At 31.9% G+C, this 19,838-nt stretch overlaps 2 protein-coding genes across 3 annotated transcripts in view; both read right to left on the reverse strand.

The window, feature by feature from the left end:
* The window catches only part of LOC143248232 (inaD-like protein), a 225,622-nt gene that overhangs the window by 130,326 nt on the left and 75,458 nt on the right, over positions 1–19,838 (reverse strand). The gene's annotated exons all lie outside the window — the stretch shown is intronic.
* LOC143248575 (epidermal growth factor receptor kinase substrate 8-like) lies at positions 21–15,027 on the reverse strand. Its single transcript, XM_076497040.1, is given in 13 exon segments — positions 21–224; positions 576–783; positions 1,440–1,606; positions 2,930–3,095; positions 5,539–5,723; positions 5,725–5,775; positions 6,703–6,791; positions 7,719–7,845; positions 9,073–9,197; positions 9,476–9,612; positions 10,332–10,387; positions 12,951–13,121; positions 14,873–15,027. Coding segments are annotated over 13 exon segments (1,773 nt in total). The 5' UTR covers positions 14,960–15,027.

Consider the following 19,838-nt stretch of genomic DNA (forward strand, 5'->3'; position numbering starts at 1 on the left):
TTCATAAAAAATCAGCAAAACTAAACTTTTGTATTTCTTAACCTAACAAATACCTGAATGTTATAATCTTCCCTTGCTGGTCCAGTTCGAGTATAAAGTGGGTTATTAATAACCTCTTCTTCACGAATCACTGCTTGGTAAGGAGTAACGATGGTGTTGGGAACATGTCCCACCTGTTGAAGATAATTCCTGGCTCTCCACCATTTCCTACTGTCATCAACAACCTATATCAAACAATGAACAAGTTCTGAAACAACAGCTTGTGTTGTAACGAACAAAACTGACTTTTCTAAACGCCAGCTGGATTAGACCCACAAACGAAATATTTCAGTTGAAACACAATTGTCCTCAAAATGATTACAGATAGCCACACATCTTGTCAAAAGTTAACTGAAGCAGTAGTGTATCTTTCAGTTAGTAATTATAAAGCTACATATCACAGTTTTCAAGCAGATAAAAACTCTGAAGTAACTTACTCTTACTAAATAATGTAAGATTGCTGTTGAAAATGTTTCAAAATACAAAACACACAAAAGTGTGCTTCAAGAAAACTTATAAAAGACAAAGATACTCACTTCTAACACTTCCCCTCTCACTACAGACAGTTCTTTGTCATTATTGGCTGTTCTTGGGTAGAGCACCACAACAATCTTGGCTCCAGCAGCCTTCAGTTCTTCCAACCATCTCTGTTGTTGAATGTCGAACTGTCGATGAGGATCTAGCCCTTGTTCAAAAGAATCAGCACTTGTATCTGATCTTGAACCTCTGAAATCCTGTTCATTTCTGGTGGAAAAAATGGGTTAATTTGAGTTAGTTGTAATGAATATTAATACTAAGCAGCCACAAGAACATATTACTCTTCTGTGTATTCTTTAAGCTTAAATCACATTTTATAGAAATATGTTTATTCAACACAAACATTGTACTTTCACACTCAGGTGCAAAACATGCATCAAAATGAAGCTCTAATCTAAATTTTTCGTGCAAAACCTCACTATAAAAAAGTTTAAGAGAATGCGAGAATGTTGGCTGATCTAAGTCTCTTAAACCAGACAAACCTCGTGCGATATTATCTGGTTTACGTCTAAGAATATCATTGAAAGTTGGGATACCCAAATGAAGAGAAAATTCATTCTAATCATTGTAAGAATACAAGAAAAGCATATTTAACTAACTAGACTCATTACTGTATTCGTGTTTCATTTCACTATAAATAAATTGTATCTCAAAATGGTTGCTATAAGTGTTAACACTTTTTACTGATAAATATAGAATAACTCTCGACCTGAAGATGACCAACCATTCTGAGATATATTTTTATTTCAAGTGGGTTTCTCGTCATCAAGAAATAGTTAGCTTTCTTTCTTCACAGTTCATACTAATAAGGATATGAAAGTTGATCCTGAAAATACCCGAGGTGAAGACAATTAAATACTTACCTCTCTGGAACACTCAGGTGACGAGGCTCATACTGGCGATTATCAAATGTTGAGGGATGAATATCGGGGGCTATTGGCTGCTGGTCTCGCTCGCCTCTGTAAAAGTAACCACCTTCACGTGGTCTGTCTTGGTGTGATGATGAGAAACCCTCTGGTCTTCGAAACTCCTGCAAGTACAAAACATTTTGATCTTTCACTCTGTAAATACAAGAAAGTTAACGAAGACAAGACAGAGCACTGATAATTCAGCTTTCGTGTTAAGCCTATAAAAGGTTAGAATATGTGAATGTACACAGATAATTATGAAAATAACTAAATAATTATACATAATAACCCATATAACAAGTCATAGAAAAAAAAGGATTAGACCACACTAAAAACTCATACTGATAATTCAGAACCAAAAATATCATAAGTTGTGATAATCTATTCTGCGATTCATTTATTACAAACACGTTGTTGTGAGAAGGGATAAATGCAGCTTTTAAAAAATAAATTTTGTATCAGTCATGCTAGGTATCCCCTAGTGATCAAATAATATAGTAAAGAATTACATTAAATAGTGGATATGTATAGTATGCACAACATTATAACAACAAATTCTGTTAACATGGAACTACATCAAACTGGTAACTTCTACATTATGATCAACACTATAACAAAATGTACCATAGTGTGGAACTACATCAAACATTATTTACTGTACTGTAACAACAGAAATAGTTTAAAGGTCCAGTATAGTTCTGTGGTGCATCCAAGTGTTATGTGAAAAGGCCTAGCTGACTTTTGACTTGAAGTAAACCAACCTTGCTAACCAGACTTTGCAAGTTATTTCCATTATGGACACCATATTCAGTAAGATCAACCCAACTAGTACATTAATACTCTATCTACAAGATGAATTTCTTCTGAGTTATGCTGTAAGTCATGCCATATTTATAACTTGCTCAATCTTTAAATTCTGACCAATTGATTTTTGTTATGTCTTTGATAAACTACTTTATATTAACATATATTTCTAATATAAATATATATACAACATTTTTTCAATCAGGTATAAATATAAATCTTTCATTCTTCTAATTTTGGATAGCTTACCATTGTTTAAAAATTAACAATGCAAGAAAAACCATTACAACCTGACCTAACGCTAGTTTCATATCAAATAAAAAATCATTTAAAAACCATTACAACCTGACCTCACACTAGTTTCATATCAACCATTCCTGTGTGTACAGGTGTATGCATATATATCAATCTTGTAAGAAAAATAAATTTAATAAAAACCACTCAAGTTACAAGCAAGTGATTTTATTCAATAACTGTTTATTACTTTGATCAATAAAAACTGTCAAGATATTGTTTATTTCTAATATAAATCACTAATCATATTCAAAATTAACATTATTAAATACAATGATCAAAAACAATACTTTCTTGAATATCCTCAAAATATCAATAGCTTGATTTAAAAAAAAAATATTACACACTTCTGTAGTTTGTCTTAATTCTTGGTTATGGATCCTCTGGATAGAAGATGAAACAGCTGGTCCATTCAGTTCGGATCTCACCCTTTCTTCCAAGAAAGCATTTTCTGGTGTCCAACCATCTGAGAATACTGGATGAAAGTTGCCCTCGAATCCTTTCCATTGTTCACTGTTATGAAATGACGAGAAAAAACCTTACAAATATAACAGTTTTTAACTGCACATTGAAATATATAACTTTTTTTCTTAAAAGTATAATACTGTTGTAAGTTACACTTTTAATTTAGATGTTTATTAGAGGGTGTATATAATTAAGAGCTGACAAGGTGATGAAGGTTTTGGATCAAGAAGGTAACATGTAGAAACATGAGTAACAAATAAGTGACTAATCATTAATGATTTAGGTCATTGTTAAAAGTGTGATTTATCACATCTATTCTGCTATTCAGTGAGTTAATGTGTTTATCAATCTAAGTAAAATAAGTTAGATGCAAGTAACATTAGTCTCAAAATATCTGTTAAAACCTCGTATTTAAAGTTAGGCCTACATTAATTTCAGAGCTTATGTTAAAATGTTTGTGAAATTAGGCCTTCAACTTGTGACAAAGTAAGCTTGGCTGCAATAGACACTTTTATCGAAACGGATTAATGTATTGTTATGTGGATGAAAATTAGCATTACTTATACCAAATAACCAAAACAAGACTCGCTCACCAACAAAACATTTTCCAAAAATAGTAAATGCAAGAAAGTGTGGAATTTTGTACCACCATGAAGACAGAGTATGCCCCTTCAACTTCCCAAAGTTCACCAGTTTTAAGACTCAGATAAGTAACAATAAATTAAAACATGTTTCTTCTGTTTTTTTATTGTGTATCTAAAATTGAAACTGACGTTGGGAGATATATATATATCTATAAATGTGGTAGTTAGTGTTAACAGAGTAAGAATAAATAATAATTTATTACAGTAGAGAAATATCACAAACGTAAGTTATTAAAATAAAGTAAATTTTGTAGAAAAAGAAAAAGAAATTACAATGACTACAGTACATGACTAAATAACAGCATAAAATTACAATGACTACAGTACATGACTGAATAACAACATTGAAGTTTTGGAAATGATACTAATTTTACAACAAAATCATGAAAAAAAAACACCAGGGCAATATAATAATACATAATAACAATATATAATAATATACAACATAATAAAGGAAGCTTTATAGAATTTTCATTTTAAACTCTACCCTAGTCTTGGGAGGTTAGTTATACAGAAATTACCATGTTTTAGTTGAAACTCTGCACAAGATAAAATGTATCAAACCAATTTATTGTTTTTATCCTAGTTGAAACTCTGCACAAGATAAAACGTATTAAACCAATTTATTGTTTTTATCACAGTTTTCTTGTTCTCCTTTGATTGGATTTCACATTTGTTGGACATCCTCTTTTTGAACTTGCTATAACTTCAACAGAAACCACACAATAACTATGTCCAAAACAACTGTATTTCACAATAACATCAAACCTTAAAACCTTGCACTTGCAACTGAGACAAGGGTACAACAGGACTTTTTAAACTTTTATTCTTCCAGTCAGTATAGGCTCGGAGAAGAAAAAAGAGGCCACGGGTCTTCAAACATTTTGAACAGATAAAACACTTGTTTATATTAATACCTATATTTCACATTTCGTAGGTGTAGAAATCTTGATAAACTATACATTTTGGGAAAGAGATAACATGATACACACAACAGCTGTGCCTCTTGGCTATTATTTGTACATTTTTACCACACTTGTGAAAGAAACAGTTAACTGATTCAATCAGAACCTAAGTTTAAAACCAACCAATGAAAACCATTTTAAGAAGTCTGCAAAAGATGGAGTACACAAGCCCCATTAGGTCTCGGTAATTAAAGGCTGTTACAAATTTAATGTTTATGTGATTATTTGGTGTTTTTAAGGATACAAATAACTAAAAGTGAGTTTATTAAATGAGGGGCAGTGAACTAGTTAAAAAGTGTGAATTTATCTTGATTTGAAGGTTATTTTGGAGTTTCACAGTTCAAACAATTGCTAGGCCTTGTTTGGCATGACAACAGTTACCAATGTTTTAACTATGAAAGTGTCGACTGAATATAAATAAATCTAAGCACCTAAAGTAAGTCCCTTTTTTACTGTTCAATATATTTCTGGTTGAGGTTAAACCAGAAATTTCTGGCCTTCTCCTCCTGTTAATTAGAGGTCACCACTGTTTCAAGTGTACAATGATTAGCTCAGCTTTAAAAATAGATCTTCTATAAGTAAATCACCTTGAATAAGACAAAGAAATAGTACTAAAACCATGAAACAGTACAGAGAACTCATTTCCAAATAAAGTTGTTTTTTTTAAAGGTAAACAATGATAAATTTTATTGTTTGAAACCTCTAATACTAAATTATCGTTGAAATACAGTTTTAGTGAATTTTTATTTATTGCTAAATATAAAGGCAACCAAAACAATCATCAAGTTCTGTACGATTGACTCACTTTTAGGGTCAAACTTATTAAAAGTTTTAAAATAATTCATCTGGAATTCTCCAGAACTATTTACAGAAAATACTTACCGTGGAACAGTCCAAGTGTCACCTAAGCTATGCCACAAATCATTTTCCTTGGAAGTACAACAGTTCTGTAACAGATCAATGGCCTCTACTGTGAGCAAGGGAGCCACTACCTTGGCAGCAATGTTTGGTCCATAGTTTGAGTCTCTAGCAGCTTCAACAATCACAGTCAATGGGGTGAACAAAAAAGTGGACAAGTTCGGGTGCATTCGGGTCATGTATATGGTTCCTAAGTCTTGCCTTCATCAAACCATTAAGAGAAATATATTTTGAGAAGTCAAGAAACTCAAAGCCAACATTAATTTTCAACAATTCAATTCTCCATGTTTTAAAAAGAAAAACTGTAAGGAAAACGTTACATTAATCTAAACCTAAGCTAAAAAATTGTATTATATATGTGTATGTATGTATGAAATAAATAGTTTCAAATGCTATTATTTACATTAATTGTTAATAGGCACTTAAAATCAGCACTATAAAACAATAATGAACTAATGAACTTAATATAAGCGTTAAAAAGGTTTTGTAAAATCCACTGTCAATACCAGTTGTCATCACCTTAAATTCGTTATACGTATCAAATCTACAGACAAAATCCAATTTCTAAATTAGTAATGAAATGAATCCACCATAATATTTCTACTAGATGTCACTACATATATAGATGTGGAAATAAAATATTTTAAATAGAACTACATAATATTTCTTATGTTATTCCAACACCAACCTCCTCCCTCTCTCTTGAAAATTTATTCAAATATAACACATGAAAGCTGAGAAAAACTAAGTTACTTGAGGTAAAATATAAAATTTTACTGGAATAAAACGTTTGAAATGTATTTAGGAGGAAATACCAGATTTTTTGCAATGAGAAAAATTATTTTTCATTTTAAACGACAATCACTTTACACACTAACTATTCAAAACAAATATATACATAAATAAATCATTTAGTTTATTAAAAATTCTTCATTTTGTATGTGAAAGACTTGTAATGTTAACTGTAAGGCTGCTGAATTTTGTGAAGATATAAACACTGTATTGAAAGTTAGAAGCATTAAATCTATAAATACTGTAAAGATAACATTTTGAAGTTACAATGGGATTTATAAAAACAAATTTTAACGTTTATTTTTATATATACATATAGACACGCACAAATCTTACCAAAAGATTAAAAGATAATTTAAACTTTTTCAAAATATCAAGAAATTCTCTTTCAGGTGGCGGCTTGGCCCTCATACTCAACATTCCATCTGAAAATCATAAACAAATAGTAATTTTCATAAGCATTTCTATTATCGAAATTCAGATGTCAGATATTTAAAGTAGAAATTATTAAACAGAATTCTTGGAAAACAAAGAGTGTGTACAAAACATTTATGATTTAATATTACCACATAACAGTCCTATCAAGTGTTTTATAACAAAGTACACCAAGTTCAAATTAAACAAGGTTTGATAAGCAAACCTAATGTGAAATTAAGAGTAAAAAAAATTGAATTGAAATTCAACAAAACCTAGAATAGTATCACAGTAAAACAGAACTAGTAATACGAGATAACATTGTACAAGAGAGAAAGAAAATACAAAATTGTAATTCAAAGAAAACCTAACACAGAACTATAATTCAAACAGATGCAGTAATAAATCTTCAAAAATATACATACAAGACAAAACCCTATGAATAAAAAAACCACCCCAAACTGAAAGTTTCTCAGCCTTTAATATGAAATTATTTGATATATGTGCACTTACACAACAAACCACATATTGCCAAGAGAAAAAAGAAAACACCTTTCTTAACCAATTGTTTGTTTGTTTTTTTTAATCTCGCACAAAGCTACTCAAGGGCTATCTGCACTAGCCGTCCCTAATTTAGCAGTGTAAGACAAGAGGGAAGGCAGCTAGTCATCACCATCCACTGCCAACTCTTGGGCTACTCATTTATCAACAAATAGTGGGATTGACCATAACATTATAAGACCCCCCACAGCTAAAGGAGCAAGCATGTTTGGCACAACAGAGATGCGAACTCACGACCCTCGGATTATGAATCGCACGCCTTAACCCACCTGGCCATGCGAGACCCCTTAACCAATTAAAATGAAAAACATTGTATTGGTGTTTGATCTATCATAAATGTTTTAACCTTCAATTGACCATAATACTTGTTTGTTCACCTCCAAGATCTTTCTTCTTGCTTTTCCTGTTCTTCTGTCTCCGTTCAAGTTCCTTGAATGCTGCTGCAGCATGCTGGAGTCTGGCAATAAATCTCTCTATGTCGTCAAAACAATGATTCAGGGTAGTCTGGAGGAAAACATTATACGTTTTACACAACTGTGAAAACAACTACAGTTGTCAAACTGCTGAAAATAACCCAAACAATGATTCAGGGTGGTCTGGAAAAACACATTATACATTTTACACAACTGTGAAAACAACTAAAGTTTTCACAAACTACTGAAAATAACCCAAACAATGATTCAGTGCCACCTGAAACAAATGTGTCATTTCAGTATTTTTATTTTCAGTATCTACAAAAACACCAAAAAACAATGAAACATTAAGTAAAATCTTTTCCACATTTTAAAAGGTATATATAGCAAGTTACCACATATCTTAAAAGTTACACAGAGCAGGTTATTAAGTCCTGAAGTTACACAGAGCAGGTTATTACAAGTGTTAAAGTTACACAGAGCAGGTTATTACAAGTCCTAGAGGTATATAGGGCAGTTTATTACAGGTTTTAAAGTTACACAGAGCAGGTTATTACAAGTCCTAGAGGTATATAGGGCAGTTTATTACAGGTTTTAAAGTTACACAGAGCAGGTTATTACAAGTCCTAGAGGTATATACGATAGGTTATTAATTCCCCGAATTAGAATGTTTTAATATTCTCCATGGATACTCATTTCTTTACAGCTGGTAGATTAAAACAAATTTTGGATAAAGTGTCTTGCTCAAAAACACAATGACAAAGTGCATGTGAGCACTAAATCCAAAATCTTTCAATTAGTCTAAAGCACTATCTACTCCATGATGAAACTAACCCACAACCACAACAACGACACAGTGCGACGAAACATCAACCCACAACAACGACACAGTGCAACGAAACATCAACCCACAACAACGACACAGTGCAACTAAACATCAACCCACAACAACGACACAGTGCAATGAAACATCAACCCACAACAATGACACAGTGCAATGAAACATCACCTCACAACCACTCCACTCTACAATGAAACATTAATTAATCTTTTATCTTGAGTTACAAGTTCATTGATTGTAACTTAGTCAACACTGCTGGTGCTTTTATATCTTACACATTTATATTTTATTGTAGAATGTTTTATTCTGCATTTGAAGTTGACTAGGAATTCAAAAATAAATTGGAAACATATATATCCAGCCTTAACAAAGTCTTTAAAATCAGTGAATATTAAATTAAATTACATTTCAGGTCTCGTATAATAATCATGTAATGATGTAATTCGCATTGTGACATGGCAAGGGAAAATCACTTACAACATCTCTCTCGTATCTTTCACTTGTTGTTGAACTTGTTTCATCATTTGAATCTCGGGACGTAGTTGATCGAACATGATCTACCTGCTCCAGCTGATCCCTGGGGCTACTGGAACTATGAGAAACTAGAGAGAAAAAAAAAATTTATCTGAGAACAGCTGGCATGGGTATTAACACTTATATTAATAAGCAGAGAACAACGTTTCAACCTTCCTAGGTCATCTTCAGGTTAACAAAAAACAACTCTGAAAATAATTAAGATTAGCAAAACATTTCATGTTTTTTGTAAATCAGATTTTTTCTGTTACTTTCAGTAGAACCAACGTACCAAACAAAGCTTCTAGCCCCAAAAATGAAAACTATTTTGATTTATAAAAATTTAAATTCAAAATAAACAGTTTACCTGCAGGGCCTGAACTGTGAGCTTTAACAGCTGCATTAAACAAATTTATCTGTTCTCGTACGTTAATCCCATTCTGAGGAGGTTCGGGCAGAGGGTTACTGGGTGGTGGTGGAATGCTACGCCTGTCATTTCTGTAACTAAAAAAAAAAAAATACTTGTTATAAAAACAAGTTGAAGGAGTAACACTTACATTGAGATCAAATCATCTGAAGTCTTACAAATAAAGTTTTCCTTGTGAAAGATTCATCGTAACCACAGAAGTAATAAATTAATCTAATTATTTGTAGAAATGTTTCAAACAACTCATTTTATTATTATGATATTTGTTATAAAACACACTAGCACTAAAACAAGCTACTTTTATTACTGAGACTTACACAGAAAGTCTTGAATCTAATAACACATCACAAATTCACACATGAAGTCAGTTTTTAGTCCTGTACACACACGTGCGAGTTAATAGACAAAGAAATATAAAAAATGTTAGCTCTTAAAGAAGTCAAGCCTATGTTAGTGAAAAACAAGAAACCACTGATGTATAAATTTTCAAATATGTTAGCTCTTAAAGAAGTTAAGCCTATGTTAACGAAAAACAAGAAACCACTGATGTATAAATCTTCAAATATGTCAGCTCTTAAAGAAGTTAAGCCTATGTTAGTGAAAAACAAGAAACCACTGATGTATAAATTTTCAAATATGTTCGCTCTTAAAGTTAAGCCTATGTTAGTGAAAAACAAGAAACCATTGATGCATAAATCTTCAAATGTTTGAATTCTCCTATTTCACAGTTGAATTGAAACCAAAAACAGCCAATAAAACACTTAGTAAATTCTTATTTATAACTTTAATAACTTACGCAGTCTTCCATTTTCCAGTCATAAAAAGTTTCATGTCAGTTACAATGTCCTTAGCCTGGAAAGTTTAACAGAAATTTAATTTGTTCTAACCTTGAGTTTGTAAACATAGTTATTGTGAATACTTGATATATCAAAGTACACTTTTAACAGTTTGTTATACTTAAGTTATTTCAAAGTGATTTTCTCATTTATAAAGGTCTAATATTTGAATATTACTTAATGTTTCATTACTGACTCAGAAAATATGCAAATTAAAAATGCCAATTAAAGACAAAAATACAAAACTATTTTTGATGTGAACACTTTTGAAAAGTGGGCCTTTCTTTATCAATGGCAAACTAGAAATGGCTAATTATATCAAAGAGTAAGAATAAGTGAAATGACATCATAGAAAATTACCATGATATCTCAGAAGTATTCGGATTAGTTTTTAAGATTTGATTGAAACATTAAAAAAAAAAGAAACATAAGGAACCTTTAATATTTGAAATGGGGGTCTAATTTCATCCATGAAAGACTAGGCTAAATCACAAGAACCATATGTTAAGACACACTAACACGATCAAAAGTAAATAGAACAAAGTAAAAAAAAACAAAACTTGAAATGTTTACAAAATTAAACAGCATGCATTTTTAACCAGCCAACCATAATGTTGTTAAATGAAAAACAGTGTGCTAGAACTTAAAGCACAAAACCTTTTATTTTAATTTTAACGAGTTGGGCTTCCCAATTTAGTACAGTTAGACATTTTATAGAACTAGATATTATTTTACAATAACAGAAAGGAATAATATTTAGTTGGGCAAACCATCCAGATCTGTAAGCATCAATTTTGAAACATGAAGCCTGTGAGACAATTGAGGTATAGCTTTTAGTTTTACGTGAAGAATTTGTACGTGTGTGGGTTTTCTTATAGCATCGGGCTAGCTGCTGAGTCTACCGAGGGGAGTCAAACCCCTGATTTTAGTGTTGTAAATCCATAGACTTACCAGTGGGAGACTGAAGAATTTGTATTCAAACAGACAAAAGTGTCAATCACTGATGTGACCATAATCAAGTACACAGAATAAAGTAGGTTTCTGAATTTAACTCAAAATTAAACGATGTAACAATATATTTAACGTAGAGAGTTGATAACACTAAATTATCAAGTTTACTTATTCATAGCCGACCTGAAAACATAAAAAACTTCACAAATTTGAATATAAGGAAGATTTTATGGGAAAGATCTGGATAAGATTAGGAATGTGTAAGGAAATAATGATCAAACAAACAAAACACAGTCATACTTGAATATCTGTTGATTGTTTGACAGTATTAATAAGGCTTCTCTAATTTTTATTCTGTTAATTTCAGGTTATTGTTTGAAATATTACATTGTAATATTGTCAATTATTGATGTAAATAGAAAAATATTCTTCACCATTACACCTTGTTACTTGTGCAAACAGTTACAGTGGTCAAACCATCGTACCCGTTTAAATAACTTTCCCTACTGTATGTTGCACCTGTTTAAAAACAATTTTTTTCCTACTGGATATCATGCCTGTTTAAATAATTTTCCCTACTGTATGTTGCACCTGTTTAAAAACAATTTTTCTCCTACTGGATATCATGCCTGTTTAAATAATTTTCCCTACTGTATGTTGTACCTGTTTAAATAACAATTTTTCTCCTACTGGATATCATGCCTGTTTAAATAATTTTCTCTACTGTATGTTGTACCTGTTTAAATAACAATTTTTTTCCTACTGGATGTCATGCCTGTTTAAATAATTTTCCCTACTGTATGTTGTACCTGTTTAAATAACAATTTTTTTCCTACTGGATATCATGTCTGTTTAAATAATTTTCCCTGCTGTATGTTGCACCTGTTTAAATAACAATTTTTTTCCTACTGGATATCATGTCTGTTTAAATAATTTTCCCTACTGTATGTTGTACCTGTTTAAATAACAATTTTTTTCCTACTGGATATCATGTCTGTTTAAATAATTTCCCCTGCTGTATGTTGCACCTGTTTAAAAACAATTTTTTTCCTACTGGATATCATGCCTATTTAAATAATTATCCCTACTGTATGTTGCACCTGTTTAAAAACAATTCTTCTGTACTGTAAAAGCCGTTACTTGTGAACAAAAATACTTTTAGTCAATGGGTAAGCTCAAAGAAAACTATAGTTCACACATTTAATTTAAAATGAAAACTTTTAATGACTTTTTATATTTTCAAATTCAAAAACACTAACAGAAGAATGCACGTTCTGAAAGAAAAGTACATTCTGATAAAGAAGACATATTCAAGGTTCCTTATCATGTAAAACTATTTATCTAACACAAATATACACATTAACACATGTTTCTAATCAAGTATTTATTCAGACTTTGGAAGCCACAGTAAACAATTCTAGATAACAATTCAGCCTGTCCATTAATAGGGGGAGAGGAGATAATACTAAGACAATTACCATAAAGAGTAAGAAATACCTCATAAAAAATGTTCAAACAATAAAGATTTCCTTTGCTAGAAAGATAAAACTTCTGTCATATGATGACGTATTATAAGGAATAAATATCTCTCAAAGCTACTGAATTCAAAACATGAAGAGTAAACTTACTGATGCTTGCAATGACTGAAAGATGTGCATTTCTGAAGGAGTTCCATCTTTGTACTTCAAGTCAGCCAAGACAATAAAAATAACAATGTTATTATACAGCTCTTTTGGATCATCACTGGTGAATTCTGTTGGATCACTGATCAAATTCATAGGAAACTTTTCCACTATATCCTGAAACATGAAACATAGTTTTACTTATAACATTTTTCTCACACACAAGTTGGAATCGCTGTTTAATACCTCACACACAAGTTGGAATCGCTGTTTAATACCTCACACACAAGTTGGAATCGCTGTTTAATACCTCACACACAAGTTGGAATCGCTGTTTAATACCTCACACACAAGTTGGAATCGCTGTTTAATACCTCACACACAAGTTGGAATCGCTGTTTAATACCTCACACACAAGTTGGAATCGCTGTTTAATACCTCACACACAAGTTGGAATCAAACTGTTTAATACCTCACACACAAGTTGGAATCGTTGTTTAATACCTCACACACAAGTTGGAATCGCTGTTTAATACCTCACACACAAGTTGGAATCGCTGTTTAATACCTCACACACAAGTTGGAATCGTTGTTTAATACCTCACACACAAGTTGGAATCGTTGTTTAATACCTCACACACAAGTTGGAATCGTTGTTTAATACCTCATACACAAGTTGGATATGTTGTTTAATACCTCACACACAAGTTGGAATCGTTGTTTAATACCTCACACACAAGTTGGAATCGTTGTTTAATACCTCACACACAAGTTGGATTTGCTATTTAATAGATCATATAAAAACTGATTATTCTGTTTAACAATTTACATACAATTTGGATTTGCTGTTTTCCCGTTTCCCCAACACACCTAAATTCTTAGGCATTGGATCTATAGATCCCTGCTTGAGCACTTTGATCCATCGATCCATGCCTAGCCCTGAATTGGCCTGTTTGTGTATTGTTCATGTTTTATCTGGCCCGTTTCTCATCGTCTCTCCTAATCTGTTTTGTTTGGAGGGGGTTTACTTTGCCTTCGCTTTGTTGCCTGCCACGCCTACCAGACTAGCATTTACACGAATCAAATCACACCCATCAATCTGTCTGTCCTTATTATCCATTCACTTAGTTATTTTCTGAATTCCTACCATGTGCAGGGTTGAAGGAGGACTGTTTAGTCTTCGAGCACCCCAAGGGATTAATGTTTCACAAGAAATATATAATTAGTGTTTGTTTTTTTAGTAATTCACATAATTTGGGTTCAATGAGAGGTGAATGAGGCCACTGTGTTTGATTCAGTAAACAAGGTATTATGTCAGCAAGATAAAAAGATACAAACTTCTTATTTTATATTCTATTTTCATAATATTGGTAATACAAGTTCCCAATATTGTACAAAACTATTGGCTTAATATTTTGACATCATAAACATCTAATTTTAAACAGAGCTACATTCAACATACCATGTTACTCTCTATAAAATATATTTTTATATGTGTTTTTTAAACACTTATAAATTAAGAAACTAACTTATATATTTTTAAAGTTTGAATTATAATCTACAATTTGATTCCAATCGTATTAACATAAATTCATAAAATAGTAGTTCAACAAAATTTTGAATGCGAGTCAAATAAATGCAATGACAGGCCTTTGACCTGTGGCCCATAGCAAAAGGGTTTAATACATATGCACTTGTTCATAAGAAAAAAAAAACATATATAAATTATTAGTTAATAAAACTTCCAAACTAAAAACATGTTAAAACTATAAAATGCATTAAAACTCGCACTGCCTGGTTTGACTGGCATATGATCCCACTACAGGGACCCAAAATTACAGATCATAGATTATTTTTGTTCAATGTTGCTTATGCTTTCAGTTACTACATTTACAGCTGTAACCAAATCTCTGTTTAAAAGTACTTACTCCATTCTCATAGTCAATAATAACTAGCCATCTTTTGTCTAACTTAATTTGCATCTTTTGGGTCCAAATACCACTGGATTTCTCCATCTGAAATAAGCGTCTCAGCCCATCTTTTGGCGTTTCTAATACTTAAAGAAAGAGCCAAAAAGTTTAGATGTTTAAAGAATCATTCACAAAACTAGTAGTTTTATTAATTTCTCTGTTGTATAAAATGAAATAATTATCCTTTTGTATGTATTTGTTTATTTTCACTGATAATCATAATTTTGACAGATTTGAATCCTGTTCTGAAATCAAGAGCTCCACAACATAGGTCATCATCACTCTACTATCGACAGATAAAAATGCTGGAGTACTGGCAATTATGAAACCCAAATGCAAAGATCTTCCATCTAAAAATACCACATAGTACTACTTGTAGTTTGGAATAACTGCATTTCAAGTTTCTGACACAGTAAAGATCTTCCATCTAAAAATACCACATAGTACTACTTGTAGTTTGGAATAACTGCATTTCAAGTTTCTGACACAGTAAAGATCTTCCATCTAAAAATACCACATACTACTACTTGTAGTTTGGAATAACTGCATTTCAAGTTTCTGACACAGCAAAGATCTTCCATCTAAAAATACCACATACTACTACTTGTAGTTTGGAATAACTGCATTTCAAGTTTCTGACACAGTAAAGATCTTCCATCTAAAAATACCACATACTACTACTTGTAGTTTGGAATAACTGCATTTCAAGTTTCTGACACAGCAAAGATCTTCCATCTAAAAATACCACATAGTACTACTTGTAGTTTGGAATAACTGCATTTCAAGTTTCTGACACAGTAAAGATCTTCCATCTAAAAATACCACATACTACTACTTGTAGTTTGGAATAACTGCATTTCAAGTTTCTGACACAGTAAAGATCTTCCATCTAAAAATACCACATACTACTACTTGTAGTTTGGAATAACTGCATTTCAAGTTTCTGACACAGTAAAGATCTTCCATCTAAAAATACCACATACTACTACTTGTAGTTTGAATAACTGTTTCTGACACAGCAAAGATCTTCCATCTAAAAATACCACATAGTACTACTTGGTTTTGGAATAACTGCATTTCAAGTTTCTGACACAGTAAAGATCTTCCATCTAAAATACCACATACTACTACTTGTAGTTTGGAATAACTGCATTTCAGTTTCTGACACAGTAAAGATCTTCCATCTAAAAATACCACATACTACTACTTGTAGTTTGAATAACTACATTTCAGAAGTTTCTGACACAGTAAAGATCTTCCATCTAAAAATACCACATACTACTACTGTAGTTTGGAATAACTGCATTTCAAGTTTCAACACAGTAAAGATCTTCCATCTAAAAATAAACAACATAGTACTACTTGTAGTTTGGAATAACTGCATTTCAAGTTTCTGACACAGCAAAGATCTTCCATCTAAAAATACCACATACTACTACTTGTAGTTTGGAATAACTGCATTTCAAGTTTCTGACACAGTAAAGATCTTCCATCTAAAAATACCACATACACTACTACTTGTAGTTTGGAATAACTGCATTTCAAGTTTCTGAGCAGCAAGATCTTCCATCTAAAAATACCACATACTACTACTTGTAGTTTGGAATAACTGCATTTCAAGTTTGGTACAGCAAAAGATCTTCCATCTAAAAATACCACATACTACTACTTGTAGTTTGGAATAACTGCATTTCAAGTTTCTGACACAGCAAAGATCTTCCATCTAAAAATACCACATACTACTACTTGTAGTTTGGAATAACTGCATTTCAAGTTTCTGACACAGCAAAGATCTTCCATCTAAAAATACCACATACTACTACTTGTAGTTTGGAATAACTGCATTTCAAGTTTCTGACACAGCAAAGATCTTCCATCTAAAAGTACCACATACTACTACTTGTAGTTTGGAATAACTGCATTTCAAGTTTCTGACACAGCAAAGATCTTCCATCTAAAAAATACCATACACTACTACTTGTAGTTTGGAATAACTGCATTTCAAGTTTCTGACACAGCAAAGATCTTCCATCTAAAAATACCACATACTACTACTTGTAGTTTGGAATAACTCGCATTTCAAGTTTCTGACACAGCAAAGATCTTCCATCTAAAAAATACCACATACTACTACTTGTAGTTTGGAATAACTGCATTTCAAGTTTCTGACACAGCAAAGATCTTCCATCTAAAAATACCCACATACTACTACTTGTAGTTTGGAATAACTGCATTTCAAGTTTCTGACACAGCAAAGATCTTCCATCTAAAATACCACATACTACTACTTGTAGTTTGGAATAACTACATTTCAAGTTTCTGACACAGCAAAGATCTTCCATCTAAAATACCACATACTACTACTTGTAGTTTGGAATAACTGCATTTCAAGTTTCTGACACAGCAAAGATCTTCCATCTAAAAATACCACATACTACTACTTGTAGTTTGGAATAACTGCATTTCAAGTTTCTGACACAGCAAAGATCTTCCATCTAAAAATACCACATAGTACTACTTGTAGTTTGGAATAACTGCATTTCAAGTTTCTGACACAGCAAGATCTTCCATCTAAAATACCACATACTACTACTTGTAGTTTGGAATAACTGCATTTCAAGTTTCTGACACAGCAAAGATCTTCCATCTAAAAATACCACATACTACTACTTGTAGTTTGGAATAACTGCATTTCAAGTTCTGACACAGCAAAGATCTTCCATCTAAAAAATACCACACACCACATACTTTGTAGTTTGGAATAACTGCATTTCAAGTTTCTGACACAGCAAAGATCTTCCATCTAAAAATACCACATACTACTACTTGTAGTTTGGAATAACTGCATTTCAAGTTTCTGACACAGCAAGATCTTCCATCTAAAAATACCACATACTACTACTTGTAGTTTGGAATAACTGCATTTCAAGTTTCTGACACAGCAAAGATCTTCCATCTAAAATACCCCATAGTACTACTTGTAGTTTGGAATAACTGCATTTCAAGTTTCTGACACAGCAAAGATCTTCCATCATCTAAAATACCACATACTTACTACTTGTAGTTTGGAATAACTGCATTTCAAGTTTCTGACACAGCAAAGATCTTCCATCTAAAAATACCACATACTACTACTTGTAGTTTGGAATAACTGCATTTCAAGTTTCTGACACAGCAAAGATCTTCCATCTAAAAATACCATACTACTACTTGTAGTTTGGAATAACTGCATTTCAAGTTCTGGACAGCAGCAAAGATCTTCCATCTAAAAAATACCACATAGTACTACTTGTAGTTTGGAATAACTGCATTTCAAGTTTCTGACAGCAGCAGATCTTCCATCTAAAAATACCACATATACTACTACTTGTAGTTTGGAATAACTGCATTTCAAGTTTCTGACACAGCAAAGATCTTCCATCTAAAATACCACATACTACTACTTGTAGTTTGGAATAACTGCATTTCAAGTTTCTGACACAGCAAAGATCTTCCATCTAAAAATACCACATACTTGTAGTTTGGAATAACTGCATTTCAAGTTTCTGACACAGCAAAGATCTTCCATCATCTAAAATACCACATAGTACTACTTGTAGTTTGGAATAACTGCATTTCAAGTTTCTGTACAGCAAAGATCTTCCATCTAAAAATACCACATACTACTACTTGTAGTTTGGAATAACTGCATTTCAAGTTTCTGACACAGCAAAGATCTTCCATCTAAAAATACCCCATAGTACTACTTGTAGTTTGGAATAACTGCATTTCAAGTTTCTGACACAGCAAAGATCTTCCATCTAAAAATACCACATACTACTACTTGTAGTTTGGAATAACTGCATTTCAAGTTTCTGACACAGCAAAGATCTTCCATCTAAAAATACCACATACTACTACTTGTAGTTTGGAATAACTGCATTTCAAGTTTCTGACACAGTAATGTTCATATGATAGTTTGAGTTGTTAAAAAACAACTTACTAGCAAGCTCTAGAGAGTCAACTCTTCAGTTGTTGGGACACTTGTACGTTCAAATATTTGATCTCATGTTCAATTCCAAGTCGAGAAACATAAACATATTCTGGAAAAAATTATTACATTGGTGACCAACATTGGACATTCTCATGAGTCTGATATCAAGCTTAAAGATAAGCTTTTCTTGTGAGATGGGAAGAGTACATTTTAGTTGTTAAAGGGTGAATTTATTAGTAAAAAGTAGTGGGTTAAGTGTTTAGCTAAGTTGGTAGAGCATTCAGCTGGTATGTTGTAGGGCTCGTGTTCAAATCCAAGCTGAAAATCATACATATATGCAAAAATAAATTGCAACATGTACATAAAATAAATAAGCATTATTTAATTTGAAACTAATTTAAACTTAATTTTGAACAAGTTTTTATGCATGAGTGGATTAAAAACAATTTAAATACAAAAGTATTCAGTATAATACTGTTAAAATCAAAAACGTTTTTTGTTCTCAAGACTAGAAAATACTTTATTCTGGAACCTGTACATTAACTACTAAGGCTTGAAAGCGTATGTGGGTTTAACATTTTTTTTAATATACAGCAGACTTGTAAAACATGGAGTAAAATTAACTTTTCTCACTGCCATATTTACAGACAGACAAATCTTATGCCAGACTATCTTAAATACCCAATGAAAACCAAATACACTTCCCTAATATTTCCTCATATATTTGACAACCTGAAGTTGACAAACTTTGAAAAGAGTGAAGAAAAGAATGAATGTTCTTTCTTTAAAATTACAAAATGTCACATTTTAATATCAGAGTTTTCAAGACTACAAACAAAGGGTGGCCTAAGGAAAAACGAAACAAGAAATGGATTCCCTACCTGAGACTGGTTAAACCTCAATGTTGCCTTCCTATTTTAACAACATACAGTAATACGTAACTGAACGAAG

Source organism: Tachypleus tridentatus, chromosome 4, assembly GCF_004210375.1.
Source record: "Tachypleus tridentatus isolate NWPU-2018 chromosome 4, ASM421037v1, whole genome shotgun sequence".
Taxonomy (NCBI): Eukaryota; Metazoa; Arthropoda; class Merostomata; order Xiphosura; family Limulidae; genus Tachypleus; species Tachypleus tridentatus.